Consider the following 13245-nt stretch of genomic DNA (forward strand, 5'->3'; position numbering starts at 1 on the left):
GCACTCCGCAAAGCGTTCATTTCGCAGATAGTACACAGAATAATCTCCTTTATATTACAGTTATTGAATAAAGATGGTGAACCATTATTACTAGCCACCGTTTTCCTTCTTACGGCAGCCATACTCACTTCTATCATACTTTATCAAATTAATAATTGAAACACCAAACACACACAAACAGACACACTAAGATACGCAAAGCAAACAAAACTAAGTAATATTCAAGTAAATCTGTCAATGATAACTTAAAATAACACTTATCTTATCAGGAGCTCTCAATGAACACTACACACTATGAATCCCTCTAGCGGCAACTGCCCTAGAACCCCCCCCCCCCCAACTACTATGCACAGATTTGTCACCTGGTTTTTCAGGGCTAGGATGTATCGGAGAAAGTTTACTCAGCTAGTGTCAGGTCTATGAAATGTCAGATATGAGGAGAGATTGAGGGAATGCAACTTACAGAGCCTTATGAATAGAAGAAGAAGAGCAGATACAGTTGAGACATATAAGTTGGTGAGGGGTTGTTACCAGATTAATGTTGAGAAGATATTTCATAGAATAAAAGGCCATCCATGGAAGTTGTATGAGGAGGGTGTGAGCAGAGGAGTGAGAGGTAGGTTCTTTGCATGGAGAGTGATTGGTGAGTGGAATATTGCCTGAAAGTGTGTTGAATTGCAGAAACTGTGAATGGGTTCAAGGCATGGCTTGATCTTTTGGCATGAGAGAATATAGACATCCCACAGGGAGTCTTTTGATTCCATGGAGGGCAGATATTAATAATAATTGTTGGTGAAGAACTATGTGAAGATGTTTCTTAGGTTATTTAATTTTCAGAAACTATCCAAGTTGTTTCTTTGAACTCTAATAGTGCATGCTCCTGTCAACTCATCTGTGTCCAAGACACAAGCTAGTAAATACATGCTGCATGACTCATAACTTGTAGTTCATGTTTTAAATGTAGTCAACTGATCTCTTCTCTCCCAGATGATGTCCATGCCACATTGGATGAAATATATTGGAGTTCATAATAAATTCTGTATTCTCAGTTCTACACCTATGTTAGATGCTTAGTATTTAACATGTCAGATATATATATATATGTTCCTTTAAAACTTCTCCCTTCTTATCTTCTAGCTCCCAAGTCACCTCCAAGTTCGACTCCAATCTTTATTGAATTGGCAGCCTCCAGTGCACACAAAAGAAGAGATTATTTCTCTTACTACCACATTTCTCAAGTGGCTACAGCGACTTCAGTTCAAAATGGGTCAAATAGAACTTCAGTCATCAGCAGCTACTCAGTTCTATTCACTGTAATTCATAATTGCATAAATAAAAAAAGCTTCTAAAAGTTAAAATACAGTTATAATTAATGTTTTAATATGACTGATTTTCTTTCTAGTGAACTGTTAGCTATATTGAAATACCAAAGAAAATATTATTTTACTAAGTCACTTCTCTCTCTCTCTCTCTCATAATAATTGAAATGCATTCAGTTTAAAACGGTATAAATGGAACTTCAGGTATTAAAAACTATTCATTTCTGTTCAATATAATGTGCATTTAGATATTCTTATATCTAAATACACATTGCAGGTGAACAGAAATCGTATAAAGAGCATTTCATACAGTCCTCAGAAAATGATATGCACGTTGGTGCTAAATAATCGAGCTATAAATAAATCTGCTAATGACTTTTATTCCTAACAAAGGAAGTAGGTGAGGACATTTAGCCCTAACTTTTGGAAACTGGGGTAGCCAACCGCTTAGCCATTCATGGATAGTTGGTGGAAGACTATCTCATCTCATCTTGTCTTCTTTTCCCTCTTTTACCTTGCGGTGTCGAGGGTTATTAATCATCAGACCTCAAACCGTGTAGTGTTGAGTTCTCAAGGCCGGTTTGGCTGCTTTGCGGGATGATAAACTGGGGGAAAACCCTACTGTCCACACCCAAGACCAGCTAACTTGGCTATGGCTGAGGAAGATCCTTCAGCTCCTTGCGTCACCGACGGGAATCGAACCTAGGACACTCCTTCCCCAGGAATATGGTTGTGAAGCGCACAGCCACTAAGCTAACCGTGCGGACATGGAAGACTATTGATGATTTTAATTTCCATCTGGGGAAGAGAGTATGACAGACTACAGTTGACATTGCCATCTCATGGTCTCTAACACTATATGTTATTGTCTGAAATATTGTGAGTTCTGTGTGTTTGCTTTCCTTCGGTAAATCAAGCTATAAACAATAAAAATAAATGACAGAAATTTGTTACTATTTCTTATAAAACTTAAATAAGAAATAGTATACAGAAAATATACACTTGGTCTGGGTTCATTGATATCAGATACCACTGAATATATGTTTTTAGTGGTGTAACAAATTTACTTAAATAAGTAAATTTGTTATTTGACAAACCACATATGCACTTGTGTGTACGTAATGGACTGCAAAAACTTGCACTGAAAAAAAAAAAAAGTCCCCAGCAATGTAAAGTTTGAAAAATGCTGGTATAAAGTAAATATTATAGATATAAAAAGCTGGATCCATCAATGTTTTATTATGTGTGCAACATGTCAGTTGAAAATACGTTGTGCCCTCAGGATGTCAATTTTGAAAATGATTTTAATTCTGCTTATGCAAACATTAGTTAGCTGCCGTAGCGCAATTGGAAGAATAGTGAAACATTGTGCCCTTTGATCCTCATCTTGACGAGGGGAATCCTTATATGGGCTTTTTCAGTTGAAAGTGAGTCAGCTGATCTCGTACCGTGGTAGCAGTTTTTTCTCCCAGAAACTTGGGTTTTTTCATCCAACGTACAGACAAATCGGCCTTCAGAACACGTGCAATTTACAGACAAAAATTACTGTTGTTGGTGATGATGGGCGATAGATGGCAGCGATGGTAGTAATGTCATAGTTGGAGAATTAAGTGGTGGTAGAGAGGATGAGATGTATTTAGCGAAGTAGCGTAGTGTGCCCTCCCACGATGAGTCCTTGGACTCCCTGGAGTATTATTATTACTAATAATAATAATTAGTAAGCAAATATTTGCTTGTTGCTATTCATGTAACATTATAAAGAAATCTCAAGGGTTGTTTTCCACAAGGGAGGACTACATTGCAATATGGAAGCCACTAGCAATGTAGTATGTTTGGATGATTCTGATTACTTAATATGATTAACCACACTACTGGCCAGGACATATACAGGGTGTTCGGGATAAATTTGACAGTTTCGTAAGGAAAAAGAAAATCTTCTTTGTATCTATTAAATTTAATGAATTGACAAAAAAACATTACAGGCAGAGTTAATTACAATACTATCAACAAGATTTACTCAAAATAACCACCATTAGCATCGATCACAGCTTCAATTCTGCTTCGGAACCTCGAACAAGCTGATGCTACAGTCTCTTTGGGAAGGGCCGCAAAAACTGTTTTAATTTTATCCATTAACTGGGCTTTTGTATTACTGGAAGTGCGATTGGTGTCTTTTTCAACTGCGCCCCATACAAAATAATCCATGGGGTTAAGGTCTGGGGAGTTTGGAGGCCAAACATTTGGACTGGTGAAGTCGTAGAAATTTTCAGACAACCATTTTTGACTTTTCCCAGAGGTGTGGCAAGGGGCCGAATCCTGCTGCCATACATACGGCCTACCATTGGCTACCCTTGTTATCCAGGGCTTGACTACAGTTAGCAACTCCACGAACAAAGCCCGAATTCCAATGCCAGGGTTCTTCAACACCTGTTCCTGCAAATTTGCGAGGAATTCTGCTGTACGAACGCAATCAGATCGTCTGCTAGGGATCTTTCTTCTTGCTACATCCTCGTAGTCACCATTGCAAGTCTCTAGTTCATGCCTGATTGTTTTTACTGTATTCAGGGAGCATTGGGCAGCAGTCGTAATATCCTTATTTTGATGGCGGGCACGAATCATCATGATACAAGTTATTCTCTTCCATGATTCAGGTGGGTTCCAGCTATCCATCCTTTCTGACATCTTGTATATGAATGAAGAAGGGTCCAAACTTTTAAATGAAGAGAAGTGTGTGTTAATACATGTAACTTACGGAAAAATATAATTAATTATAAATATGTCAAATTTATCCCTAACACCCTGTATATACGTCCACATTACTATGGATGCGAAGTGCATGTTAAAATTGTAATACCAGTGATGATATTACATTGAAATTGATACGAAGCTTTTGAGGATGCGTATTTGATCTTTAATGGCTGGTAAGGCGGTTAAGCTAAATGCTGCAACATTTGATAGTTTTGACTTGACACAGGAAGATAATTCAAAATTTAGATATTTTCAAATAGTCAGGTTTTCGTTCAAATAGGTTGGATAATTGGAACTGCAGTTGATCAAAAATTCTTTCTGAGTTGTGTTTAGCTTTTGGAGTAACATTGATTTGTTTTCATGATCTCTCTTCAGTTCTTTCTATCTTTTTAACATGAATTTAAAGCTGGGGCCCGGTTCCCTCCAAAAAAAGAAAAATGAAAAAAAAATTAGAAAATTTTTCCAAAACTCCTTTCCTAATTAAAATTAATTGTTTATTTTTGACTCCGAGTGTCCCTATATGTTATTGTCGTGACGTTCTATTTTCATGAAGATATAAAGTTGCAAATTCGGATGTCTTCTAATGTCTCAAAGACATTATATAGATGATTTTACGTGGGGAAGAATTGCTGGAAAACTTGAAGGCCACAGAATCACTGATATTGTCAGACAGTTTGGAATCTCACGTAGCATTGTATCCAGGCTCTGGCAGCGTTTCAAATCAATGGAATGTGTTTCAGATGTTTACTAAGAGGTCGTCCTCGCTCTACCACGGAACATAAAGACACATTTTTTATTTCTACATAAGAGCAAAACATAATCGACACACCACAACAGGTCAGCTCTATTCAAGTACAGCCATGGATATTCTCGACAAACTGTGGCAAGACGTCTGCTAAGGGTAGAGAAATTTCTATTATACTGCGCCACTTTATCCGTAGATAAGTCTATATGAATTAGTAAGATTAATTCAAAATTAGTTAGCAGTCTTTTCACTCATTCAGGTCGATGGTATTTATTTTCTTTCCTTCTGGGATTCCCGCTAGATCCGAATTTTTGTGAACAGTGCAGTAAAAAGAAATTCAGGCAAACACAATATTTAAATTAACAAACAAAACATTTAATATATGGTTATATAACAAAATACATGTATTCCACTTTTAAATATGATAACTCAGTCAAGCTAGTACATCAGGTCAAGTCATTCACAATAAATCAATCTTCCAAACTTTCACATACAATTTCACAGTTTCAGAATCACAAAGTTCCTATACTCAACTTATTACAATAGAAATTCGTATTTAAACAGTTTCCTTGTGTCTCTCAGCTACACTCTACGACTAACTCATAACAGGCACTAACCACGGTAGATATCATTTCAATGTCTATAGTTTCAACTCTCAGCCTCGATGGTAAGCTACAGTTAATGTTACAATCAGCGCAACGGAACTAATACTTAAATCTTCATACACTGAAATAAACTAATGTGACTGTCCTTACCAGAAATAATCTTCAGTACTTCCAATATTTTGTGAGCACACTTTCAATTTGTATTTATCATACTTGCGAAACACATTTATAAAAATTCTCCAAGGTTATAACTGAGCCTTATTAATCGCGCTTCAAAACTCCAGATAAAAACTATAAGGTACATTAATTATTCTTATTTTTCATTCATCAACTAGTTTAACTCCGTACAATTCCTTTTTTCGTAGTACAGAAATAAGTCGTAATTGTAGACTGACTGGATTTATTCAGAATTCTTCTTTGAATGTCCAGTTCTCTAATTATCCGATTACGGCAATAATTTCCTTTATTACTACGGCTGACTTTGCTTTCAGCCAACTATAAGATTCACTTATGAAAAAAATATCTACTCAATTCTTCCCTAAGAACCTTTTAATTACATCTACTTCTTTAGTTTACTTCCTTGCTACCTTATAGTTCCAAAGTTCCGTTCCGACTCTTACTTACTACTACGTCTCTATTTTCTCTCTTCTTCACAAACGCTCCCTTCACACGCGCCCGTTTATTTTCACGCGTCTCCATGACAACCGATAGACGTAAACATTCTCGCGAATGTTACATTACGCTATACAACTATATTGAGTTATTACATAGCATTAAGCTTTCACAAAAGGAATAAATAGAATGATCGCATTTCAATAAATGCGTAGTTAAATCACAAATATAAATTCTTAGAATATTGACAAAACAATAAATAAAACAGCTTAATAACACTTAATACAGAATCTATTTACCATTAACACATTTCTTTGATTAAGCAATTAAATATTTGACATAATTAAGGTAGTTATATAATATCAATTATAATTTATGTTATTTACATTAAATAATATCTACAAATATAGTTCTTATGACGGAAAATCATGTTGGATTCTGAATCAAACAACATTTATTCTATTTTCTACATAATTAGAATCCAACACTGATTCTTCACCTGAATATTGGGGAAAAACCTGTTGCGGGTTTACCGTACGAAAGAATTCACTGTCATTCATTTCAGAGCTTGATGTGACAGCCATAGTGATTAATAAATTACTAATTCTATTAATACAATCTTTCTACTTTAAAATAAACTTTTATCTTTGCCTGACTCCAGATTATAACCAGTTCACTGTGATTTATTTATTTCACTTTCTAAAATTTCAGGGAGGATTTCTATGATTGTTATCACTAAAACTAAACTCAATTTCTTAAGTTATAGTTGTTAAATTCAATTCTTATTTTATTTGGATTCTAATTATGTAGTAGAAATCTGATTCTTCACCTGAATATTGGGGAAAAACCTGTTGCGGGTTTACCGTACGAAAGAATTCACTGTCATTCATTTCAGAGCTTGATGTGACAGCCATAGTGATTAATAAATTACTAATTCTATTAATACAATCTTTCTACTTTAAAATAAACTTTTATCTTTGCCTGACTCCAGATTATAACCAGTTCACTGTGATTTATTTATTTCACTTTCTAAAATTTCAGGGAGGATTTCTATGATTGTTATCACTAAAACTAAACTCAATTTCTTAACTTATAGTTGTTAAATTCAATTCTTATCGATTAAATCACATCCTGTCGTCTGCGCCATTTGTCGTGACGTTCTATTTTCATGTTATGTTCTAAATCCGCCATCTTGCTAAAAGTCACTTTCATAAAATAAAGGAAAACTAATTGCAAATTAATCACTGATCTAAGGGTAGAGAAATTTCTATTATACTGCGCCACTTTATCCGTAGATAAGTCTATATGAATTAGTAAGATTAATTCAAAATTAGTTAGCAGTCTTTTCACTCATTCAGGTCGATGGTATTTATTTTCTTTCCTTCTGGGATTCCCGCTAGATCCGAATTTTTGTGAACAGTGCAGTAAAAAGAAATTCAGGCAAACACAATATTTAAATTAACAAACAAAACATTTAATATATGGTTATATAACAAAATACATGTATTCCACTTTTAAATATGATAACTCAGTCAAGCTAGTACATCAGGTCAAGTCATTCACAATAAATCAATCTTCCAAACTTTCACATACAATTTCACAGTTTCAGAATCACAAAGTTCCTATACTCAACTTATTACAATAGAAATTCGTATTTAAACAGTTTCCTTGTGTCTCTCAGCTACACTCTACGACTAACTCATAACAGGCACTAACCACGGTAGATATCATTTCAATGTCTATAGTTTCAACTCTCAGCCTCGATGGTAAGCTACAGTTAATGTTACAATCAGCGCAACGGAACTAATACTTAAATCTTCATACACTGAAATAAACTAATGTGACTGTCCTTACCAGAAATAATCTTCAGTACTTCCAATATTTTGTGAGCACACTTTCAATTTGTATTTATCATACTTGCGAAACACATTTATAAAAATTCTCCAAGGTTATAACTGAGCCTTATTAATCGCGCTTCAAAACTCCAGATAAAAACTATAAGGTACATTAATTATTCTTATTTTTCATTCATCAACTAGTTTAACTCCGTACAATTCCTTTTTTCGTAGTACAGAAATAAGTCGTAATTGTAGACTGACTGGATTTATTCAGAATTCTTCTTTGAATGTCCAGTTCTCTAATTATCCGATTACGGCAATAATTTCCTTTATTACTACGGCTGACTTTGCTTTCAGCCAACTATAAGATTCACTTATGAAAAAAATATCTACTCAATTCTTCCCTAAGAACCTTTTAATTACATCTACTTCTTTAGTTTACTTCCTTGCTACCTTATAGTTCCAAAGTTCCGTTCCGACTCTTACTTACTACTACGTCTCTATTTTCTCTCTTCTTCACAAACGCTCCCTTCACACGCGCCCGTTTATTTTCACGCGTCTCCATGACAACCGATAGACGTAAACATTCTCGCGAATGTTACATTACGCTATACAACTATATTGAGTTATTACATAGCATTAAGCTTTCACAAAAGGAATAAATAGAATGATCGCATTTCAATAAATGCGTAGTTAAATCACAAATATAAATTCTTAGAATATTGACAAAACAATAAATAAAACAGCTTAATAACACTTAATACAGAATCTATTTACCATTAACACATTTCTTTGATTAAGCAATTAAATATTTGACATAATTAAGGTAGTTATATAATATCAATTATAATTTATGTTATTTACATTAAATAATATATACAAATATAGTTCTTATGACGGAAAATCATGTTGGATTCTGAATCAAACAACATTTATTCTATTTTCTACATAATTAGAATCCAACATTATTATATTTGCACAAAGAGTTCACTCCAATTGGTGCAATGACTTTAACTCACTTTTTCAGAATCCAGCTAATCATTGACTCAAACCCCAGTACAAAATAAACACATTTAATAAAACTTAAAACAATATATATACACTTCTAGTAAAATACATAACTACAAATACAGATTATATGGATCCAAGGCCTTATTAAAAAAATACAAACTTACTCTTAAGACAAAACACTTTTTCTTTACAATCACAAAAAAAATGTTCATAGTCTTATTCTCTTCCTGTTAAGGCTCTTTTCAAGATCCCTTTAAAAATTCTTTTTTACTGCCTCACACAAAACAAAATCAAGTTCCTTCCTACTTGAATATATCTTGGCCAGTTTATAAAAACTTAGTTTCAAGATTTCCTTTTTCTTCTGTATTTATTCCTTCTTGAAACATATTATTTCCACTATTCCTTTTTCGGAATACAATATGAAATTTCCTTTTGACTGCCGCACACAAAAAATTCAAGTTCCTTCCTACTTGAATATATCTTCGGCCAGTTTATAAAAACTTAGTTTCAAGATTTCCTTCTTCTTTACTTATTCCTTCTTGAAACATATTATTTCCACTATTCCCTTTTCGGAATACAATATAAAATTTCCTTTAACTGCCGCACACAAAAAATCAAGTTCCTCCCAACTTGAATATTCCTCGGCCAGTGTTCTAAAAAAAAACTTTCCGAACGCTCCCTTGTTTACCACTGTTAACTTGGATACGCAACGCTTTCTTGTCAGCTGTCAATCAAACATCAAGTTCACTCCGGGAGCATGCGCACTTCAACAACGTCAGAAACTATGCATTGTAAAAATATGGCTGACTCGCTGTATCCACCAGCGCTGAAGAAAGTCTTTCATAAACACAAAATTCAACATTTAAAAACACAACAAACTTTCTTATAAATAATACAAATAATCAATTTAGTAAGTACTTAAATATTTTTACTTCTTTACATATTATTTTCGTAACGAGCACATCACCAAGTGCAGACACTGCGTGTATGAAAACAAAAACTAACAAGCAAAATTAATACGTAACAAATATTCAGAATTTTTAATATGATTATTTATTACATCAGTTTCATTTTTCTGTGAAAAAAAAATTTTTTTTTTTTTATATTTAACCTACGTCCTAAACAAACTTTTAATATTTATTTCTAGATTGTTATATTTTCAAGTTCTAATCTAATTATCTAATCATTATGTATATCTTCTGAATCACTAGTTTCAGAATCATCTGACACTAGAGATAATTCTGAACTTTCTTCTTCCAAATTAGTATACTTAAATATTTCATTTTTATACCTTTCAAACACTTCATTTAAACTACTTGAATGATGTCCCTAAATCTATAGAGAATCATCACTATCAGAATCAGTTTCTACAGGTTTTTGTGATTCTAAAAGTTTCTGGGATTTCTTATCCTTACTAACTAAATTTGAGGTATCTTTAACTTCCCTTTTCTTATTTAATCCTATATTTATCAACCTATGAAATTCCGCTATACTTTCATCAATATTAGAATCAATTTGATTATCATTTTTTTCTACATTGTACATCATCTGAAACGTGTGTCTTGGGAATTCTAAAATTTCTTGTATTTTGGTTCACTTTACCAAAGTTTAATTTTTTCTTTCGCTGCATATTTGAATTATGAATATTAGATCTATTCCCTTTTCTATCATTTAACTTTGAATAAGATTCACAATTAGTATATAGGAAAACTACATTCATCCTTCAATATTTTATTCATATTATCACCTAAAGTAACTAAATTTTTATTTCCCAAAAAGTACCTTTTTAATCTATCAGAATGTACATTTAAAATTTTACTAGGATTATTGACATCTTGAATTCTAAAATTCACAGGAGAAAAAATTGTCTAAAATTCTAAATGGACCTAAAGCTTTCTTTCCTAATTTCCCAACTCTTTTATATACTAGATTTATCATCTAACAATACCAAATCACCTGGTACAAAAGATTTATAATTTCTAAAGCGATTTATATATTGTCTAGTTTTCTGAGCACTTAATTTACTTATCTCACCTACTAGTCTATGAGTAGTGGAAAACTTATCTATTACTAATTCTAAATATTCATTTATATCACTGTATCCTGTATTTGGAATAACTGAAACAAGTTCATTAGGAAAAACTGGGTCAAAACCATATAATGCAAAAGATGGTTTCTCCTTGATAGCAGAATGAAAAGCAGACCTACATGCAAATAATGTTTGAGAGATATGTGTATCCCAATCATTCATTTTGGTGTTTGCCAACTTTGAAAGTATTTGCTTTATGTTTCTATTTAGTCTTTCACACATACCATTACATTGCGGATGATAAGGTGTTGTAAAAATCTTCTTAACATTAAGCAATTTACATAACTGTAATAATAGTTCAGATGTGAAATTTGCTCCTTGATCTGAAAGTAAGGTCTGAGGAGTTCCATATCTACAAACTATCATATTCAAAAACTTTCTTGCAATAGTTTTTGCAGATTGGTCTTTCATTGATACTGCTTCAGGAAATCTAGTTAGCATGTCTATGACTACTAGAATATACCTATTTCCTTTTTTAGTAATTGGTAGAGGACCTACTACATCAATAGCAACAGCTTGAAATGGTCTAGTTGGAATTGGAAATGGTTGTAAAGGAGCTTTTCCTCCTAAAAGGGGATCTTATTTGGCACTTATGGCATGACTTGACATACGTGAGTATATCACTCTTCATACCTTTCCAGATGTAACGATCCTTTATTCTTTCCAAAGGTTCTAGAAAACCCTTGGTGTCCTGCTAAGTCAGAATCATGGAAAGTATACATAAATCCAAGGAATCATTTCAGTTGGTGCCAATATTTTCACCTTCAATTTTCCATCTTCCATTTTTTCTAGACAAGAGTAACCCATCTTTATCTAAATACAAGTTATCCAGATTGAAAAATGTATCTAGTTGAGTTTCCTCTTTCAATACTGCCTCATAAATAGTTTTTAGTATGGGATCATCCTTTTGAGCTTGGATAATCTTATCCTTTTTCCAAATTTGTATACTAGGATCCTTATTCTTTAGAGTTTCAATATTAAATACTTGATCACTATCACTAGTATCTAGAAAAAACTTCAGGAGACTGCTCTAATTTTCCACTGTCACCTGAATTCCTATCCAAACAGCATTCTATTCCACATAATGATACTGTATTATCAATAAAATTACACACAAACCCATGACGTTTCAGAAAATCAATTCCAAATATTATTTGTACATTTGGATTTGAAGATTCTGGAAGAACAATTAATGAATGAGAAACTTTCAATGGAAAGCAAGGAATTGAAATAAAGACATTGATTTGCCTATAAGCTGAAATTTCAGATTCAAATATTCCTTTTAACTTAATTGGATTGCTTAAAACTGAAATATCATTTGGAATTAGAGATTTAATTTTGTTAAATAAGCTATAAGAAATGAGTGAAATGTGTGCACCTGTGTCAAGTAAGATATCACAAGGTACATCTTCAATAAATCCTTGTAATACTGTTAAAGGATTACTTTCATTAGCATAAGGAGCTAATGCTACATCAAACTTTCTTTTATGGTTATAGCTGTCTTTGGCTTTACCCATGTTTAGTGAATAGTTTGACATTTCTGTCCTTGCCAGTATAATATTGGAATAATAACTAATTCCAGATTTACCTTTATTCTCTGATTTCTTATTTTGAAAACAAGATCTATCTCTAACATAACAATCTTTAGCAAAATGACCCTGTTTATTGCATCTAAAACATTTTGGAATGTATCTTCTATGAGATGCTTTATTCCTATCAATGCCATCAGATTTACAAGAAAAAGATTGATTATCTGTAAGATTTTTGGATAATGTTAAATCCGACATCATCTTAAACAGAAGTTCCTGTCCTTGTATTATGGGTCTCTGTTGTCTTTCTATTTCTTCACTCAGAAATGTTTTCAGTTCCTCATATTTTTCCAAATCATGTAATTTTACCTTGGAATCAGATTCTGGAATATCTTTAGTAAAATTCACAGAAGTTTCCTTAGACTTTTTCTTTTTATTTTCAGCTTTACCCCTTTGAAGCTTTTCTTCTCTCATTTTATCAGTACCCACAATGCTAGAAGAATGAGGTTGATTATGCTGAAAAGAATTTACTTGCTTATTGCTTGAGGAATGAAAAATATCTCTTAATCTTTCTTCCTTTTCTTTAACAAGCTCAAAACATTGTTCAAGATTTCTAACTTTTTTCTTATACGCTGTTTCTTTTAAATTATCCTTGAGGCCAAGCCTAAATTGATTAAAGAGCAACCATTCTAAAGAGGATTTCTCTTCAGATGAAATATTAAATCCATGAGCAATGGTCCATAATCTAT

The 13245-nt window shown here is 32.9% G+C and overlaps 1 protein-coding gene across 1 annotated transcript in view; it reads left to right on the forward strand.

Annotated features, from left to right (window-relative positions):
* The window catches only part of unc79 (UNC-79 domain-containing protein), a 1277183-nt gene extending 1275821 nt beyond the window's left edge, over nucleotides 1–1362 (forward strand). Inside the window, exon 56 of the mRNA XM_090395893.1 lies at nucleotides 1138–1362. Coding sequence (XP_090252019.1) covers nucleotides 1138–1317 — 180 coding nt within the window. The 3' untranslated portion in view covers nucleotides 1318–1362. The remainder of the gene's footprint in view (nucleotides 1–1137) is intronic.
* Nucleotides 1363–13245: the final 11883 nt, after the last annotated feature.

The sequence above is a fragment of the Typopeltis vanoorti genome, chromosome 1 (assembly GCF_054136105.1).
Source record: "Typopeltis vanoorti isolate ZY-2024b chromosome 1, IOZ_Tvanoo_1.0, whole genome shotgun sequence".
NCBI classification, from domain to species: Eukaryota; Metazoa; Arthropoda; class Arachnida; order Uropygi; family Thelyphonidae; genus Typopeltis; species Typopeltis vanoorti.